Raw genomic sequence first — 13,000 nt, forward strand, 5'->3', positions numbered from 1 at the left:
AATTTCAATTTCATCAGACAATCGTAACAAATCGATCGATTTTTTTAACAAATATCACATTTACTTTCCCTTGATTTGTTTCTATAATAAAATCATTTCTCTCAATGCAGAAAAGAATTCTTGTTAGAGAGATGTTCTAAAAAAACTTAACATTGTACATTGTAAGTAATATTTTAACTCATAAATTTCTGTAGAATTATTCTTGAAAGAGGTTCTTGTCTGCAGGACGATGGTCGGCACTACTGCATGCCGTCTGCAGGAACGCAACGCGGCAATCGATGTGGGTTCAACGGTTTCGTTAACCTCCCAGCGAAAACGAAAGTCACCGTGTACAGCAACGTCAGAGAGACACAGCAGCAACATTAGCAGGCAGCGCTGCATCGCGATGGTCGAGACGCTCTCGCTGGAGGAGGTCGACAGCATGGCGCGCGACCTCGATCGAGGACACTTGCCCGGCGAGAATCGCGGATATCCTTTCGAGCTTTTGTATTACATCAAAACGCATTATGATGCAAAACGCAGCGTAACATCGCGCGTGCTAAAAAGCGCATTACGGCGTATTTCGACGCGCTAAAATCATGAATCTCCTACGTGCCTTACGCTATTAGTACTGTTGTACATAACGACGTACCTTCGCCGGGAAAATCTGCGGTCTCGCTGAAATGTCATACCTGAGTGAACCATAATCTCAAACGTGATTTCGAGCGGCTAAGTATTCGACCGAGTATCTCGCAATTTCTGATATATTTCATCTAGACTCGGAAAGCATTTTTATCAAGTATCATTCTACAAACTATAACAATATATCGGAAATTGCAGGTTGCACACGGTACGTAGCCGCTCGATACGTGTTACAAATCGTACATGCAATCGTGTGACACGATTGTTTTCGCTGACGTTTTCGAACATGAGCAGAAACAATTCTCAATGCAGGCATTCTAAAATTGAATGAATGAAAAAGAAACAAACGCGATGAGAACAATCAGAATAAATGGTAAAAAGATTAGAGAGTGTAATAATTACCGTATAATACAATTTAAATACAATATATAAATACAATATATAATTTTTAAAATTTATTATTTAATAACTGTCCGCGTTGTGTTTAAGAACATCAGAGCAACAATCGTGCAAAAACAAATAGTTAACAATCACATCAGTTGCTAAATTATCTCGACAAACTATCATACAAGCATGCTAGTTGACTAAACTATACAAACAACCTAAAATTATACCGTTTAATCTCCCCATTCTGTATTATAAATAGTCGTAATATATTTGTTTTGTTGTTTTTCGAGAGATTCACACAGACGTAAGGAATGATATAAAATCCTCAATTATAAAGAATATATATCTTCGTTTAATCCCTTAATTTCAATGCAAATTCTTGTTTCGTTATTTAATTCATAAATATTCAATGCATATAAACGACAGATACAAAGATACAAAGAAAGGCGGGAAAATTAACTATCGCTACGTAATCGTAGCTTGTTAGCAAATGAATAAAAATAATCACTTTATATAACTCTACCGGATTGTATAACAAACGTGACAGCGCGTTACTGCAACTTTCTCTTCAAATTCTCTTCTAAATCAAAAATTAATAATTCCACGTTACACGTATATACAAAAAATTATTCCAATTTGTCAGGAAATGTGCATAACATATAAAAAGGTGTAATAATTCATATAAAAAATATATATCTTCATCAATTCTATCAACAATTTTAAAACTGAAAAGCTACATAATTTCTAAATAACTAATAATAAATATATTATTAAAAAAAAAAAAAGTATTTCTGATTCCCTTTTAAATCGCCGCAGGATTCTCTCATTTCGCCATGCAAATCGGCGTAAAACGACAAATACAAAAGGGGGAGCGAAAACAATCAATCGACGAGGAACGAAAGGCGTGGTCGCATGCTATTAGTAATAGTGAAGACGTACCCTGTACCAAGTGGCCACCTGCGAGACGCTCGAAAGGGATGGAGAAGCGGTGTTGGCGGTTTATCCGTAACACAACCGGAAGTTGAGAGTAGTGAAGGGCCCCGAGAAAGGCGCGTTTTTTTTCGCGTGGCATTTGCGATATTCATTTGTTCGTTCGTTCGTACGAAGGGGGGTGGTACGCGCGTTCGTAGATAGGGCCCCACAACACGAGACGATAGTAGCACAGGTGTGGCGGTTGGTGGTTGGTGGCGGGTGTAGAGTATATTTCGCCCCCGTGCAGGGTGAGGCAAAAGCAAAAACAACAACAACAACAACACCACAGGTCAGAAAATACACGATCATTGGCGATCACGCGCATCGCGAGACAAATATACGCATATGAAAATCTATACAATGAATAATAATGTATGAATACAAGTGCATGTACATATCGTAAGGTGCTGTCTCAGGATGAATTAGATATAATTGTACATTCCTCTTACAATAAATTATAATATAATAATGATAATATAATCATCTATTAACCTTCATTACTCGAGTGAGGTGTCCGAGATACTTTCTCTACCTTATAAATTCGTTAACTGTACGATATTTACACACATTATTATATTTAGCGCAAATTGTTTCATAATTTATAATTTTTTGCATTTATCTTTATCTGAAAAATGTATAAAAAAATGTTGTTACTTTTATTTTCGTAAATCATTAAAAAGAACAATGAAAATTGACATATAATAAAAAGGGATGAAACTCTCTACGTAATTACGTAAAAAAAAATCACGCGAGTAATGTAGGATTAATAGATTATATAGATATTAATAGATTATATAGGATTAATAGATAATATTTAATTACTTGAATGTGATTCACGTGATTATCGAAAAATTCATCCGGATGCAGCGCATAAATATTTAAATGAGTAAATAAAACTAAAAATAAAACATTAAATACAACTCAAAATTGGGAAAATACTGGGACAGGATTGAACCGGTACCAGTACACGTTCTTTTTATATTTTCATGCAAGACACATAGTTGTCGTGTATAATACAATCGAACCATATACTGGTACCGCGTATATTTAAATCACTTTAAGTCTCCTTCACGTACCTGATACCTAGATCATACAAAATATATCTCTGCTAGTATTACAAAGAAATTAATAAATCGATTTGATGGAACGTGAGAGAATTAAAGAAAGTTTTTCGTAGATCGATGAAATTGCGAGGAAAACTAAAATGAAATAAAGCAAGAAAAACGAAAATGTCGAGTAAGCAAATTGGTTGTCTTTGGTGGAGGACATAACGGGGGCATATTATCGAGGTCTCTGTGCTATACCTCCTGTGTCCCGGAAGGCAAGCATGTAGGGCAGAAAGACGACACGCGTGAAAATTTTTGCATGACAGAGAGCAAGAAAAAGATAGAAAAGGGCAGAAAAGAAGAGAGAAAGAGAGAGAAAGAAAGAGGGGGGGGGGGGGAAGAAAGAGGACGCATGACAGCGTGACGACTTCACAGAAAGCGAAAAGCCACAATATCGATATTCTAGTCTCTATTTCGCCTAACGGGGACACTCGCGCATGTGCGCGTGTCTATTCTCGACACGCTTCAGCAACAAAGTGCATCTAACATGTGCTCTTATACGGTCGTCAAAGTTCTCAAGAGTTGAATGAAAGCACGATGAAAGCGAATACGCGATAGAATTCAAAGGCGATGAGTATCGGATCGTGCAGTGTCGTCAGCCGAATCGAAATGTGTTTCTTTGAAGGTAAAGGTAAAAGGAAATCCAGTAACCAACGAAAAGCAAGATTACGAATAGAGGATTCGATACAACGATGGATTAATTCGCCTTTTTTTAAAAGAGAAATATAAAGTACAATATAATTTTCTCAATTTGAGAATTGATTATTTTAAATTCTTAAAAAGAAAAGTTAAAATTCTTTGATTAGAATTATAATTAAAAGAAATATGTATATGTGAACCACACCTAATTGCGTTACGTGGATCAGTGAAGCACGTGTTTGAAGAGCCTTGATGTTTCCCTACAAGGAAAAGCTTCGACACTCTCGAACAAAAAAAGGGAAAAAAACACTCGATCCGATTACCGTCTTTGAATCTGGTATATACCCTTCGTGACTCTCGGCAGTCCCGTGGGACGATTCACCACGAAAGCAGTAGAAAAGACTGGAATCTCGCTCTCTCCTCGCCTCGAGAATTCGTCATTACTCGCTCTGGCGGCTCTTAATTTCGCGCTGTCTGCAATCTCGCGAAATCGGCATGTAAAGCGCGCTGCTGCCTCCGCTCTCGGTGCGCAATATTGTGCGCTGTACTTTTTGCCGCCCGAGGAACTACGAGCGGTTTCGCGACGACGAAGAGGGCGGGCGAAAGAGAGGAGAGGAGAGAAGAAGAGAGGAAAGAAGAGGAGAGAAAAGGAATGGATCGTCGGAAATAAAGAGACAGAGAAAGATAGAGAAGAGGAGGAAAAGAAAGAGAGAAAGACAGACGGAGGGAGCGTCCTTCGAAAAAAGCCTAATGGAGTCCTTGGGATCTGGCATGGCGGTACGCGCGCGCGAGAAGCGAATGCACGGTGATAAATGACAGATCCAATGGGGTTCGACCGTAATCGGCGATTAATCGATACTCGGCGATCCTCGTGAAATATACACGCGACTGCAATTTCCAGCGGGAACAAATCGCCTCGGGTGGCACAGGTACGAATTATATTATACTATACGCTCTTAAGAGAGAGAGAGAAAGAGAAAGAAAGAGATCGCGGGTGAATTTCTCAACAAAATGCGACCGGCACTATAATGTACATATGTACACGTCGTACACGCACGAGAACGAGAGGGTAAACAGAGGCGAATACCGCTCCCGCTTCTGTCCTTTTCCGTGCGGCGCGCCGTCCGTCTCTCACGCGCACCAATTCGCGCTAAATCGGGGCTACGAATTATATTACCGGCGCTTTCGATCGCGGGGGAATTTCTCAACGAAATACGTGTAATTATCGTACGAAGGACTCGGCGCAAGTAAGTAAGTAAGTAAGTAAGTAAGTAAGTAAGTAAGTAAGTAAGTAAGTAAGTGAGTAAGTAAGTAAGTAAGTAAGCAAGCAAGCAAGCAAGCAAACGCGCGCGCTCTCTCGTGCACATCCGATGGAGACAGCAAAACAAGAATCCGCCACGGGCTTCATAAATTTCCGACGTAAGGATCGTCCGGCCAGGAATAACACGCGGGAGAAGTACGCGCGCGGGATTTATTGCCGCGAAAGAGAATAATGCGTTCCGTTTTCAATTTCTCCCCTTCATCTTCCACCGCGCAACCTGCCTGCCTGTCCGCCCGTCCGTCTGTCTGTCTGTCTGTCTATCTTGCGCTATCGAGAAGCTGGGAGATAAATTTTAGTCCGAGAGTGAATCGTTCGATCGTTGTTAAGAACATCGATATAACTCCAGCTCCGTAGGCTATTTTCAAGGTTTTCCCTCGGGATATCTAGGAATATACATGAGAACTCCTCTCTTCTACCTATGTCAAAACATCGTTCGTACCTTGGGCAAGGACGCAAGACATTGCTGCTTCACGTCCCAGACCAGCTGATCCTTCGGGAACTGTAGACACTTGCTGACGTACAACTCGGGCACATGGATCCGAGCGAGGAGCACACCCTCACTGACGGGGGTGTTCTCCGCCGCCGCAAGCGCGTCCTCCGCATTCTGCTGCTGACCTTGACCTTGAGTTGCTCCACCTTGAGAACCGACGACTGCCTGACTCTGAGCTGACTGAATGCTGCTAGGTGAATTCTGTTGCTGCTGTTGTTGTTGTTGTTGCTGAGGCGACTGCTGCTGCTGTTGCTGAGGCTGTTGTTGCGGCGGCTGCTGCTGTTTTGGTCCCGCCTCCATTGCAAGGACCTCGCGGTTCCTGAGAATCCCACCTTCAGTAGCTCACATCTACGACAGGAAAGATATCACCCGATCGGTCATTAATAATATTTCCATCAGAAAAAATAAAATATAGCATATAATCATGATGGCTAATTTTATTGGATATTTTCGTAATAAATTATTTACAGCTTAACATGCTTATTAACATCAATATCGTTAAATTGCTTGTCAATTTAATTTGTATATTATTATCCCAGTTTCAGTTTAAGATTGCGTTTTCAAGACCAAAAATTATTTCAAGCCCAATTTACAGAACTGTATATAAATATAAATTTACACTTTATTATTTAATCACTATATTATTTAAGCACTATCGTTATGACCTTCTCTTGCTTAATTTGCATTCATATGTGGTCATTTATTGTTGTTTAATTTTACTGAAATGGTATGTTTTATTAACAAATATTAAAAAGGAATATACCATTTACACCATCACATCATTGAAATCTTGTCGAAATAGACAGAGTGTTAAAAAGTTATGTAATCAATTCGTGGAAATACATTTTTTATGATTCCATTATCGCTTTCGAAACTTGTCAAAATAGACAAGATAATGGAAAACTATCAATTCGAAGAAGTTTGCAGGCAATTTTTTTATTAGAAGTGTCTGGCAAAACAACGTGGATTTGTTAACAAGCGTGTAAATGTCATAAAATGTTACATATGCGACAAACCCGATAAAGGATGGAAAGGACAACAGAACGACGAAGAGATGACGGGCGTGTAAGAAGGCGGGCCGTATGGGAGAAGAATGAAAGCGTTTTTATCGGAAAGACGAAGAAGAAATTAAAACGGCGAAGGATTCGCTTGTTTATGACTATAGCGAGATATAACGGTAAAGAGAGGACGAAATTACTGCGGAAATGGCACCGAGACGCTATGCTACGGCGATTTTTAACGCTCGTAAAAGATTTTATGCTTGACGATGTGTGCAACATGCACGGTTTTTCCTTCTTCACTTTTCTACTCTTTCTCTCTCTCTCTCTCTCTCTCTCTCTCTGTCTCTCTTTCTCTTCTTTTTTCTTTATTACGCTTTTTTACTTTTGACACACGTCGGCTTCAAGATGCGTAATCAGAGATCCAAATCAAAGTGAAGCTACTACCTATATGGCGAAACTCGAGAGCCCCGGTTGCTACTCGGTACCACAACGCCGCGCCGTTCCAACAATCATAAGAGCGCGCAGATCTCTTGGGTGAGACGACCGTAATTTATATAACGCCAGGAATGGCTTTTCTTCCATACCGGGGGCCGTCGGGAAAAGAATGACCGATCCGTTCGAGGCGCGAGACTCATCGTTTTGAATTGATTATGCAAATTAACCGCGCGCTCACCTTCGCGTCGCGACTCGACGTACGCGTGCAGGGTCGAGTCTTCGTACGGCCAAGTAATTCTCTCGGTGCCCTTACGCTAAGAATGATAAAAATATACCCTGAGAGAATTAATCTTGTCTTTAAGTCTGCAAAGTTAACGTATGTGCATATCAATTATATCCTGATATTTGAATGAAAAAGAAATGCGTGCGACCATTTATTACAAAAGCAACGATTCATAAACGACTTATAAAGCGGTTTAGTCTAAGAAAGCTTTGTAATATTGAATAATAAAATTATAAGATGTAAGCTACGTAAAGTCTATTATTCTTTGAGAACCCCTACCCTACACAGGCTTTCTTAAAGTGCCTTGACCATGGATATATGTAGTTATAGAAGCAACATTGCAAGGGAAACTTTTTCCACCTTCCAGGCATCCCGTGATTCCTGCTACGTATTTTCAAGCCGCGTTTACTATCATGACAAGCGTTTATATTAATTAATTAACTTCTGACTTGGCATTTATCTCGTTGCATCGTTTGCCGCTTTAGCGCTTTCAAACTGTAGAACCGAGAGTTCTCGCAATCTGAACATCTACAATTCGCTCAAACTCAAAAGATAAGATGAAACGATGTTTGATAATCTCAGAACGATATCCTTTGAGTCATCGTACGGCACTCGGAAAGATTTCTATGAACGAGCCTCTGATAAATGGACTTCTGTCCTTCCTCATCACCGTGATGAACCCCGTACGTGCCATGATATATGTATCGTCGCCAACTGGACGAGCAGGCCAAACGTATATTCGTCTTTATCTCGCACATTTACGTACGCCGCCGCTGTTGCTACAGCCGCGATAACGCGTTTTGCCGTCTTATAATTCCGCCTCCAACCTGTCGGATTAATCACCTACAGCCGATGATAACTGACGTCTTAACAAGCGGCGCGCGCGTGATCGCTTTCACTTGAAAGTTTTCAACACGACGAGAGTCACCGCTGCCGCTGTTGCTACAGCAGACTTTTATTTCGTAATTCGTATTTGCGTTGTCCTGCGCAGAGCTTTCGCACTCCAAGCCGTGTAATCCTGCGATTAAGACGTAGTACTTGCGTCATCTTCGGTAATGGAATAACATGGAAACTTTATGATGCACCAGTGTACACAGGGTGTCCGCAAAATCGCTCTATTTCTTCCTCTCTTCGAAAATTTTTAACAATAAGTTTCGCTTTCTGAATAACAATTTAACCGCTCGACATTCTTGTTAATAATAAATAATAAATAATAAAATTCATATTCATGTTAATATAAAAATAAAGTTCGTCGTATTACAAAATATAGTTAAATATAGTGTACTAAAATATAGTTAAAAATAAAAGTAAAATTTTATTATTTATTCAATTTTTAACTTTGGGATATTTGATATTTTTGTTAATATTAAAAATGAAATTAATGTTATGACAAAATATAGTTAAAATAAAATAAATTTTATTATTTATTCATTTTTTTTACTTTAATATACTCAACTATCGAAAAAACAATCTCGCATTTTTTTTTTAAATTGCGTATGTAACCCTCATTTGGCATTGTTTGTCATTTGTATAATAAAAACACAAATATTGTTTTTATGCATTACAGAAAGCATATACATAAGTAGTGATGGCGTAAGGAAATTATTTCAGAGATCCTTTGGGAGGATAATGAAGATTATTTTAAGAACGTTTCTTTATGTAGAAGCAAGAAAGAAAATCAGGGTAAAAGGATTCCACAAAACAAATGAGAAATGATGGAATTCTGGAGGATATAAGTGTGAGATGTCAGGTGCTATGAGGAGAAGTTTGATGGGAAACCGCAGACGCCATTAAACATAACCCTCTTGTCGGGGGAGTCGGGCTGCGTTAAAACTTTAAATAACCTACTGACCATACTGCATACATGTATACATAACTTATGTTTCGAGCAGGAATGCATAAAGAAATACAAAGAACCGCGCAAGGTTTATAAGATCGCATTTGCCGCGGCAAGCTAACGCAAAATTGCAATCAAATCATAAATTCGAGACGTGAGAGATTTTTGCATGACATACCTACTTTCTCCATTTTTCATAAAAATTTCTAAGTTTTCAGATAGCACACAAATATAAATTTTTTATTGTTTAGATCAAATCTTTTACATTACACATCTTCTATGACAATTAAAAGAGTTAAGAATTTTTATTGATAACTGTAACATAATATACATAACAAAACTCTTGAGTTACAAATAATATTTAATTATCCAATGAGATCAGATGGGATATGATCAGACGGGAACTCGCAGGATACTTGCTTACACGATGTAATTTTCGCTTTCGTCGAACCGCTCGTCGCCGTGCGCCTATCGCACGCAATATTTCACAGGGGATTATAATAGTTGCGATGATAACGACATGCTATTTTTTCCAAGCGACGAATCGATCATCGCCGGCCCGATGGGGCTATCCGGCGAAACCGGTAGAGAAGAGGAAGACGAAGCAAAAGAAGAAGAAGAAATAGAAGAAGAACAAGAAGGTAGGCTATAAGAAAGATAATAAGAGGGAACGAAGAGAGACGATGGTGAATCGAAGGAGAAAGGGAGGGAGGGCTCATGGGTGCGTACAGACGAACGCACGATGAACGGATGGATAGACGGACTTATGGGTGGACTGACCGACGGACGAACAGCAAACGCATCAATGACAAGACGTAAATCATAGTTTTATGACCCGTCTTTATGTGGCCCTTATTCGTGGCACTCATCGGTAGAAGAGAGCCTTTCGGATTTTTCTGTCTGGCCACCCTGTACTTGTACATCCAGGACCGCCGCATCAGTTCACATCGATTGTGCAAAGACTTACGTTTATGAATCGATCTTTAAAATCTTATAAAGACCGAGAGAGAGAGAGAGAGAGAGAGAGAGAAATAAAGCATTATTAATTTATTCAACGATAAAATAGCTTCATGAATCAAGAATTACCTTTAATACATTTAAACAAAAATAATACATGTAACATATGTACATATATATGAATATATGTACTTACAAATACATATATGTACTTTACAGATTAAATTTAAATAAATTTAAATAAAAGGAATTTAAAAATTTCAGCAAAATTCGCAACTGCGAAAATAGAACTTCGCTTTTCAATTCCGTTCTTCGATTCCATTCTTCGATCCGCCCCTGAACGCAAGTGCGTACATAACAGGTACCCGCTGCGTGGGCGTCGGTTTACGGGTTTGCTTTTAAGTGACCGTACCTTAATTCGCGCTACGGTTAACAGTGTGTCGTGCTTAACGGTGATCCCGGAGAGAGGGAGAGTAAGGGAGAGAATCAGAGAAAGAGAGAGAAAAAGAGGTAGAGGTAGTAATTAAAAAAATCCGGTAACTGCACCGATGGAAATACAACCCGACGACAAGAAAAAAAGAGAGAAGGTGGTTACACGAAGGTAACGAAGGACAGCGCGGGGTTAAGGTACGACCCTGACATTCTGGATCTCGCGGACGTGGGTGTGCGCACCGCGCAACTTTGTTGCTGCACTTTTTCGAGAGCATCTTCTCTCTCTCCGCTCCGGGCCGCTCCGGGCCGCTCCGCGGGACCCGCAACGCGGCTGTATTATGCGCTCGCGAGCGTATAAAGGGAACGGCGTGCGCGAACGGCAAAGGCCTTGGCGGAGAGGTGGTGTACGACGAGGGTTATTTTTCAACGACATACACTACGATGCCGCGGAAAGTGAATCGTGCCAAATAATACAATTCAACGACGAGGCGTGCACCTTATCGTGTGACTTGCGGAGGAAGGCGGTAATCTTGCTTGATTAATCCTAATTTTAATCCTACCCTGCGGTGGTGAACTGTCGCACCGAACCGCACAACGGACGCGTGAAATATGCCAGTTAAATTAATATCTCTCTCCGATCCCATGAGATTGAATTCCGTCATGCAAAATGACAATATCGGCGCGACGCGCGATATACATATTCTCGTAATACCAGCAATACATCGAAGGATGTCCTTCGAAGATAAAATTGAATTAATGTTAAGATTCAATATGCTGCACGATAACGATGTCTCAATCGTTTCGTTTTATTTTTCCCAATTCTACAATATTCGATTACACATTTATCGTGATATTAATAACACATAACCGGGGATCATTCAAGTGATGTCCAATTTTTATTTTCGCGAATAATCAATGTTCCTTCTTTTCCGACATGTCTCAGTGTCATTTATGAAGTATCCTTCGTATAATTTGAGCAACTAATACTCTGTAAATTATTGAGCGAAAATCAGATAAAGATACAGACTTAGTTCTCAGCTGCCTATAGAGCAGCTGAGATGACAGGTTTAACTACGCGTGGTCATCTAACATCGAGCTTGATTTATCTACTGTAAAATCGCATTTAATATCAATGAAATGAGATGAGACACTTAGCGTTAAATATCCGCTAAGAAAAGATGAAAGAGATAGTGAGAATATTTCGAGTGATGTTATTACTGATGATTCTTAAGATAACCTTTTCTTTTTTTTAATCCACAAATTACTTTTTAATATCACACGAAATTTCTAATTCTTACTTCGCGTGTCCTATTACTCATGATTACCCTCATACACACGATACTATCCATTCACTCATAAGCAATAATATAAATTTTGTGGATATCAAGATTATGTAGTAGATGCATTAAGCTTATATATACAATATGGATGTAATATTACGTATATCCCTCATCTTGCATCCAACTATAATATCTTTCTATAAGGACTTTCCCATCGTCCCCTTTGCTGCGGCAGTAAAAGATGCTTCCTGCGTAACTGTAATTCGTGAGGTGCGGCATGGGCAGTTTCGTGACACCCACAACTTCCCCAATGATCTTCTTGTTATCGATGTGCTCAACTTCATATACGTTGGGAAACATAAATAATATTATTTCACATTATTAGACATAAAATATGCTTTTCTTATAGATTGGTTAATCAGCAGACTAAAACGTTATCAATTAAAGAGATGAAAAACTAAGAAATAAAAAATTTAAATGCGTGATTACAATTAATTTGATAAAGTCAGATTCAAAGTTTCAATATTTAAATTTATCGATTATATAAAAATAAATTACGAGTTATCGCCGATAAAACATTACTTTGTGCAACAATAAACATGCATGGGAACAAAATCTACGCGTGAAACTTTCAGATTGAAAAAGTTTTCTTGCAAAGTTCGATTATTATAGCTCATATATTTGCGAAGAACTTCAATAATCGAGTGTAAAGATATTTTCACAAAGTCTACGAAGGCGGTAATATGATAATACAGTGATATTAAATAAATTTATTGGACACGACGGATCTATAGGCGTATAACGAATCGCGTCGCGTTCAAGTAATAGAAATGCGGAAGAGAGAAGAATGTCGGCAAAAAGAGAATCGATCTCGCGCCTAAGAGACAGAAAGGCGATTCCCTCTTTTCTCTCCTTCATTCCTTTGCTGAAAAACACCTGCCCTCGTGGGAATTTGTCTGTACAAATAGCCCTTTTCGTCTCATATGCCCAGCCCGAGACAGGAAGAGTTTCGCTGCGATTTATTTACGTCGCCACGTCAGAAAATCGTCGTAGAGATTTGGCATAACAGAGATTACATAAGTAATTCTTATGCCTGTGATTTATATATATTTGTTGAGATGATGATTAATGATATTTAAATTTTAATATGTTTTTTTTATGAAACAGATTTGCACTTAGATTTTTTTATCAAAAGTAATTTTACAAAAATGGTTTACTTTATAAGAAGCATTTAAATTT

General features: G+C 39.0%; 1 protein-coding gene across 5 annotated transcripts in view; it reads right to left on the minus strand.

Moving 5' to 3' along the window:
* Window positions 1-13,000, minus strand: part of LOC108684226 — a 122,584-nt gene that overhangs the window by 31,849 nt on the left and 77,735 nt on the right. For all 5 annotated transcript variants that reach the window (XM_018188451.1, XM_018188450.1, XM_018188449.1 and 2 more), the window contains 2 exons: window positions 5,486-5,884; window positions 1,948-1,965 (listed from right to left, as the gene is read on the minus strand). In XM_018188451.1, coding sequence (XP_018043940.1) covers window positions 1,948-1,965; window positions 5,486-5,836 — 369 coding nt within the window. In that variant the 5' untranslated portion in view covers window positions 5,837-5,884. The remainder of the gene's footprint in view (window positions 1-1,947; window positions 1,966-5,485; window positions 5,885-13,000) is intronic.

The sequence above is a fragment of the Atta colombica genome, unplaced genomic scaffold (assembly GCF_001594045.1).
Source record: "Atta colombica isolate Treedump-2 unplaced genomic scaffold, Acol1.0 scaffold127, whole genome shotgun sequence".
Classification (NCBI taxonomy): Eukaryota; Metazoa; Arthropoda; class Insecta; order Hymenoptera; family Formicidae; genus Atta; species Atta colombica.